This window comes from Gossypium hirsutum, chromosome A03 (assembly GCF_007990345.1).
Source record: "Gossypium hirsutum isolate 1008001.06 chromosome A03, Gossypium_hirsutum_v2.1, whole genome shotgun sequence".
NCBI lineage: Eukaryota > Viridiplantae > Streptophyta > Magnoliopsida > Malvales > Malvaceae > Gossypium > Gossypium hirsutum.
In genome coordinates, this window is record NC_053426.1 from 54,147,242 (window position 1) to 54,155,627 (window position 8,386).

Sequence of the window (8,386 nt, forward strand, 5' to 3'; positions counted from 1 at the left end):
GAGAAGGTGAGATCAACTTCTATTTTTGATCCTGGTATCCGTTTAAGCATTCCAAGTTTGTATAGGTTGTCGAAAAGTTATTTTCTGTTCAAAATTCAAAGTATCACTAATTTATTCCATTATTGTGTAGGAGTCAATTTGGAATGGTTTCCTCCTAAAGAGGAAGGGCATGAAAATCACATGTTCCCTTTTCGAACCATTTGTGGTTATCAGGTTTTTGGAAACGAATCTGTCAGGTTTATGAACAAAGGTGTTCGTGACAATGAAAAATTCTTTTTTGCGAGCAAGTGGCTCAATTTGAGAACAAATCCTCTTCAAGAGGGAGGGTATGATGCGAACCTGGTTGCATCATGTTATGACCCAACTACACAACACCGAGATTGGCCCAAACTCGAGGGGTCCAAGTGCAAAATGAAGCTTATAATTTTAGTTTGATAATTGAGTTGCTAGACTTTATTAAACTCATCTTAGTTAATTATTGATTTGCTGGACTTTATTTTACTCATCTTAGTTAATTATTGATTTGCTGGACTTCATTTTCATTAAACTCCTTTTAGTTAATTAATTGCTGGAATAAATGTTTATCTTAGTTTATTTAATTGTTGGAATAACTTATTATTAAATATGTTTATTTACAGTTTATTAAATCAAGTTAAGAGTTAAAAGTGTTTATTACGGACTAAGTTTATTAAGTATAATGTGTTTAATGTGTTTTTAATGTATTTGTTAATGCTTGTAGGTGACTATTCAGTTGAAATAAGTTATGTCCAATGGAGCTGTTATAAAGTGTTAATGCGGCTATTACATTACTTAAAGAAGAGCATTATTCATCACTTAAAGGACCTATTACATCATTTAAAGGAGAGCATTATATATCCTTTAAACTCAACTGCCTTTTCTTCTTCTTCAATTGCTCAAAATATCAACAAGTTGCTAGTGTCTATTCGGTTGCTCAAGAATGAAACCTACGCATTCAAATTCATTAAATCAGCTGAATTGGAGCAATAAATCATATTGATGGTTGGAGTTGCTTAGACTTAGGGGAATTTAAGAGTTGTGTCTATTGAGTTGCCAAGAGTTGTGCTTATTGATTAAGCTTTATTTCAGCCATTAACAACCCATTTAAGCTAATACTTGTGACTATTTAGCTAGCCTTTATCTAGCCGTATAAATATTTGTAATCAGCTCATTGTGATAGACTTTTGCAAAATATTTGAATCAAATTGATATTTGTGAGATTTCAAATCCCTTTGTTCTCTTAAGACTAATTTGACTTATCAAGTATAGCTTGTCGTGTCATTTCCTTTCCATTGTTAACCGAACTTATCACTTTCAAGTGAGGCGTTCATATACCTTTGGTTCCTATCAATTTTGATAGCGGGTCAAGGTCCTTTGTTGTTTTCTTAAACTGTAAATCATCTAAGAACCATTCTGAGACTTGGGTCAACAATCCAATATTGTTGGTTCATTCTCGGTCTTAGTCAAATTATCCTTTATTTATTACCCATTTTACCTACTACCATTGTTTGAAGCCATTTATTAAATTTTGTTTCAATTAACCCGAAACAAATTTATCCTTACTCAAATTCACGATTGGGCAACAACTATGACTCAAGACATCACCGAAACGAGTTCGTATCACAAGACCAACAAATTCATATAAAAAACCTATTTTTACTCTATTAATAATTATTTATTGATATAGTTCTACAAATATATTTTTAATATAAAATATGTATTCACTCTACAATCTAGATGTGATAAAATCTAATAGATTATAAATATTCTGTAAATGAATATGCGATTGAATCTTTCTAATATATAATTTTAAATTAAATTAATTATTTAAATATTTTGTTTTTCAAATTTCTTTTCTAAATTAAATGTATCTTATTATTAATTGTTATAAACTCGACAGACAAAGTTAAAAAGTTAAGCCTGTCTTCATAAAATGAAAGAAAAAAATATAAATGAGGGTTAATATACGATTTGATATTTGAATTTAACTTCAATATTTAATTTGATATTTGAGTTTTTTTTTTGTTTAATATAGTACTTGAATTTAACTTTAATATTCAATTTGATATCCAAAGTAAATAATTCAGTAAATGTTAGACATATATACTCTAGTAAAAGACATAGGTACTTAATTGACATAAAAAAAAAACCTCATGTATCAAATTGAAGTAAACTCTAGTACTTAAATGATACAAAGAAAAGCTCAATTATCAAATTTTAAAAACTAGACACCAAAATAAACATTGAAGTTAAATTTAAATATCAAATTAAGATAAAAAAATTTTAAATACCAAATTAAATTTTGAAATTAAATTTTGATATCAAATAATATATTCACACAAAAAATAAGCATGCTGCTGCTTTACTTTGCTTCATCCCTTTGCTAGTGTACTTACAAAAGAATATATATATATATATTACAAAACAATGGACAGTATCATGGATGAAATTGATAGTGTGGAAAGGAAAAAAAATAGTAGTTTAACCGCCAAATTTAGATTTAAACCATAAACTCATGGCTTGATAACCCTAACCAAAAGCAAAAAACTAAAACCTTTTGAGTTTTAAATTTGTACTTTTTAAATAAAACGACTTTATTAATCTCATTTCACTAAATTTTACATTTTTAGTTCTTCACAACAATGTTGAACATTGTAAACTTTTGGTACAGTACGGGTAAAAAGTAAAAATTTTATAATTACAATCATGATGACATGTACATTTTGAGATTAGTTTAATTTTTTTTTAAAAATTAAATACAATACATGTTATATCTTAATCCTTATAAGAACCCAAATTATTTTGGATAATTTCATGCCTCTTAATATAATAATCTCGCCCACTAAAACACAAGGTCGTTGAAATAATAACCCCCATTTTTAAACAGGTACTTCTAATCATACTTTTTAAATACATTCTCAACAGTCTAAAAACTTTCCAATAACAATGCTAATTAAACTGTGATCCATGATATTTTCCGGTTATTATCCTAATTATTTTATCACCGGCCACCCCTTTTGGGTAATGGTGTAGTCCTATTTGAATTAGTTTTTTCAACAAGGCAGAAGGCTTTGAGACATGAAGCAATGGGTCTCTGCAATTCTGTATTAAATGTCAAATTATATTTTATTCATTTATTAAAAATAGTAATTAAAAAATAAATTAATTATTTTAATTAAAAAATTATTTATTTCTAAATTAAAAACTAACAAAACTAATAGAATAACTAAACAAAGACATTTGATGTACCACATGTTAATATATAGATATCTATTTTTAATAATAAAAATAAATAAATTTTAAAAAAAAATTAATTTAATTTTTAATCTAATATAAATAAATTAATTTATCTATTTTTTAAATAAAAAGATAAAATGTAATCTAATTATTTTTAATCTATTTCTTTCCACTAAATACCCAAAAAGGATGGTCTACAATCTGGATCCCTAACCCCCTAAATCACTTTAACGGTGCTGTTAGCCTCTAACGGTATACTAAACCACCATGTTCTTTTATATTTACTTTTTCCAATTGCAAATATCTCCAATTAATGGCGCCCACGTGCTACGCAGCTCAAGTTGTCTACTATGGGAATTCGTGACCTTTTTTTTTTAATTCCAAGAACAAATAGAAAACGAGGGTTTAGAAAAATTAAATTAAAAATGATACTCAAATTAATTTGTATTAAATTTGGTAGTTCAGCATGGAATAGCATTTGATTTGGCATAAATTAAAATATCGTAACTAACAGAATGAATTGAGCTTTGCATAGCGTATTCAATTTTAAATTTTTATAATATAATGTTTCTATGTTAGTGAATGCTACATAAAAAAAATGTTATAAAATTAAGAAAACGTTCAACGACCCAAGTTGTTTTCCGGAGATGAAATTTGATTTGGATTAATTCTAATTTTGATATTATTGGATTCAGTTTTAATTTTACTTTTAATTTTTAAAATATTCTAAACAAATAAATTTAACCTCGGATGCTCTTCCATGTAAGCGACACCAGGATTTATAAATTTCATAAATGTTCGATTAGAATTTTTTTTAATTTAAGTTAAATATTAAATTCACTCCATTTAATTTATCTACTTAATCATTGATTTTTATATTTGATTCCAAAGCCGATAATTTATGATGGAATAAAGTTCGAACTAAAATTTTATTTCATTACTAATTAAAAATAATAATTCATTAAGATCCTATCAACTTCAACTAATAATAATAATATGCTCAGATTTATATTACTTCCTGTCACTTGAATTTTGATTAATATTGATTTAAAAACAAAAAAAAATTAATAAGAAATCATAAAGGTTAAAAGAAAATTTCTATAAATATTAATGAAGACAAATAAATAAGGATGGTAACATAAGCATTCATTTAACACAATTAAGTTAAAAAATTAAACTATCCCAATCCAACATTAAATTTAACAACTACCCAATATAAAAAGGTAGAAATTGCTATCGCTGAGAAAAAAATTCATCAAATCGAAAAATCGACTTGAATAGATAATTTAGTTTAATTTAGTTCAAATTTTTTATAGTTCAGTTTAATTTCGTTTAAATAATATTATTTAACCATATTAATTTAGTTCGGTTTTGATTTATTTTATTAGACACAAAAAAATAAAAAAAAGAAAAAAACAAATCACAGTTTAAATATTTAAAAAAAAAACAAGCAATATTTTTAATACATATATGTCCAATACATAAATCCATTTAAAACCCAAAACAAAACCTATTACTTCTAAAATCTAAATATAGCTTTTATTATCCTTTTACATATTTTATAATTAAATAAAAAATAAAACCAAAATCTAATTTTACTGCCAGTCTCTCATGAATTGTTGTTAAAACTTTCAAAAATTCAAGTGTTTATATCTTTTTTACTTATTATACAATATATTCTTTTTATTATTGTTGTTATTGTTAAAATCTCTAAAATTTTAGTTATCATTATTAACATTTTCAACTCGGGTATTTTTTTTGTTGTCATTACACATTAAGAGTTATAAAATATAAATAATTTAATATTTGATTATGTTGAATGAAAATTGAAAGTGATTAAATTAAGTTGAAAGTGATTAAATTAAGGTTTAATTAGATTTTTAATAAATATTTATAATTATAGATTTTATAAATTAAATTTTAGATAAATATATAAATTGAAAAAAATTAAATTGTCAAATAGTGTCTAAAAACATAAAAAAAGATAATTTTATGTAATTAAAATTGGAAAATATAAATTCAAAAACAATTTTATTTGAATAAAGTCAAAAATAGAATTTTATGTAATTAAAGGGTATATCAAACACATTGAAGTTGAGGTTGAGGAATGCAAATATATATTGTAGGTAAATCTCGGGAAAACAAACATTTAATTAACATATCTACATCACTATTCTTGCTAAATCAACATAAATGGTTGCTAAACCTAACACGCAATACAAGCTTTTAAATTTCATTGATATCTTGTCATTTCGAATTGGACCAACTTTATTTTTCTAAAGTAAAACCTCTCAAGTGTGTGGGTTTACCGGCAATAACTTGCCCACATAAAAGTTTGTTGGCCTGATAGCACCGAAAATAAACAACATTCAAAAAAGGGAACGAAGCTTAAACAAAAAGATTGTATGGGAGAGAAAAGAAGGCCCCAATTCTACTTATATATTCCCCCGAACAGGCCACTCTCTCTTCCCCAACTAGCTTCGAGTAGACAACAAAACAACATGAAAACCTCCCTTTTTTTCTTGTACTTATTATCTCTCTCATATTTCAATGTAAGAAACTAAATTCCCTAGTCTTGTTTTTGCTCTATATTGTCTTTTCTACATTTTCATTTGATATACTTACATTCTAGACTTTGTTGCTTTAATTTATTTATTTCTATTTCCAGGTGGTGCAAGTATTCGGTACAGGCAGAAGCGAGGGTAAGGAGAACCCATTTACAGCCAAAGCCTCGTTGATTCGTTACTGGAACAATCACATTTCCAACAATCTTCCCAAGCCACCATTTCTTATCTCCAAAGCTTCCCCACTAAACGCCATTGACTTGGCCAAGCTCACTCAACTTGCCAATCATAACTCTCTGTCTTCCCACATTGAATCTTTTTGTTCCTTAGCCAATCTTTTCTGCTCATTCCAGGAGGAATCCTCGAAACTAGACGCAGTTGGCAAGGGTAAAGGGGATGCAAACTTCGCAGTGTATTCCAGTAAAAACTTTAAAGGTTATGGCTCGTTAAGTCGCGGAGGGATCGACTCCTTCAAGAACTACTCCGATGGGTTAAATACTCCCAATGAGTCTTTTAAGAAATACAGCAGGGGATCCAGTGCCCACAGTGAAGACTTCACAAGCTATGCCAAAGATGCCAACGTCGCTATTGATAACTTCACCAACTATGGCTCCAGCGCCACGGGCGGCTCTGGTGGGTTCAACAACTATCAGGACCGAGTTAACGTGCCAAACCTCCGGTTCACCAGCTACGACTCCGATGGTAACAAGCATAAACTCTCTTTCTCAACCTATAGCTCTGAGACAAACTCAGGGTCCGAGGCATTCATCAATTATGGGAAGAAGGGCAAGGCAGTTCCAGCTGAGTTCACAAGCTATAGTTCAAATGCTAACACCATCGGGTCGAGTTTTGCAGGGTATGGGGTGTTAGGGAACTCAGCAAACGACTCGTTTAAAGCCTATGGTGACTCAGGTAACAATCCCCGCAATAACTTTAAAATCTATGGTTTAGCTTCTAAGTTGGGGATTGACAACTTTACTAGCTATCGAGATTCAGCCAATGTTGGAGTTGATTCTTTTCAGTCTTACGCAAGGGATGCAAATTCCGGGAAAGCTAATTTTGTAAATTATGGGAAAACATTTAATGTTGGGAACTCTACATTCAAAGAATATGGTAAAGGTTCCACTGGTTCCACCACAATAGGGTTCAAAATGTATGATTTGGCCCGTTCATTCCTAGATTATGCCAAAAAGGGCGTCACATTTGCTGGATACACAAACTCAAGCTCTAAAGAAACTTCAGTGAATAGATGGGTTGAACCAGGTAAATTTTTTAGGGAGTCGGTTTTGAAGCAAGGGAATGTCATGGTGATGCCAGACATAAGGGATAAGATGCCTCGAAGGTCATTTTTACCCCGAGGGATTTTGAGTAAATTACCATTTTCAACCTCTCACTTATCTGAGCTTAGGAACATTTTTGGTGCAAGCATGGAGGGCATGCTTGAGAACGCACTGACAGAATGCGAGAGGCCAGCTAGCCGAGGTGAGACGAAGCGGTGCGTTGGGTCTGTGGAAGACATGATTGACTTCGCCACATCGGTTTTAGGCCTCAGTGTTACGGTGAGAACAACAGAAAATGTGAAGGGATCAAAGCAAGAGATCATGATCGGAGAAGTCAAAGGAATCAACGGTGGGGAGGTGACAAAATCGGTGTCATGCCATCAGAGTTTGTACCCCTACCTACTCTATTATTGTCACTCAGTGCCCAAGGTTAGGGGTTATGAAGCTGAAATTCTTGATGTTACAAGCAAATCCAAGATTAATCATGGGGTTGCCATTTGTCATCTTGACACGTCAGCTTGGAGTCCCACTCATGGTGCCTTTCTAGCCCTTGGATCCAGCCCTGGACAAGTTGAAGTCTGTCATTGGATCTTTGAGAATGACATGACTTGGACAATTGTGGATTGAATTGCTGAAAACTTTTTTTTTCCTTAAAAAAAAAAAGCTATTTTTGGTCCTACTTATTTATTTCTGTATCTCGTATGAACAATGGGTTTCAATTGTTTTGTTTTATCATATTATAATTTTATCATGAACTTTATGCTGGTTGGTTTTTTTCTATTTTATTGGCCAGAGTGTTCGATTAGTTCGATAAATTAAATATGCTTTTTACTGCCAAATCTTTTAGGAGAGTAGTTAATATCAATAATTTATAATAACCATATAAAAACTATCCCAAATATGGAAAATGATTATATAAAACAGTAATGTTATATCATTTGTATTTATTTTTTATTAGTTTAATATTACAATCGTATTTTCATCCTAAATTTTAGTATTTTTATTTTAAAAAAAATTAAATCCAATTAAAAATCTAAAAATTTAGGATGAAATTTTTGATGTAATATTAAATTATTGAAAATGAATAATATCACTATTTTATACAACCATTCTTTTCCTGAACATAGAGGATGACTAATAAGACATGTTAATTTTTTTTGATAAAAAACGAAGTCGAAAGTCACTACCTCTTATTAGGAATAATCAAGAATAACAAGATCATCAATATCTATAACGCTCCAAAATTCTTATTTTGACTTTTGTGAAAATATGACACAATTGTGTAAC

The 8,386-nt window shown here is 29.6% G+C and overlaps 1 protein-coding gene across 1 annotated transcript; it reads left to right on the forward strand.

Moving 5' to 3' along the window:
* The first annotated feature begins 5,514 nt into the window (after window positions 1–5,514).
* On the forward strand, window positions 5,515–7,877 carry LOC107887203 (polygalacturonase 1 beta-like protein 3). The gene is made up of 2 exons (XM_016811374.2): window positions 5,515–5,807; window positions 5,924–7,877. The coding sequence occupies exons 1-2, from the start codon at window positions 5,661–5,663 to the stop codon at window positions 7,724–7,726; spliced, it is 1,950 nt and encodes a 649-aa protein (XP_016666863.1). The 5' UTR covers window positions 5,515–5,660; the 3' UTR covers window positions 7,727–7,877.
* The last annotated feature ends 509 nt before the right edge of the window (window positions 7,878–8,386 follow it).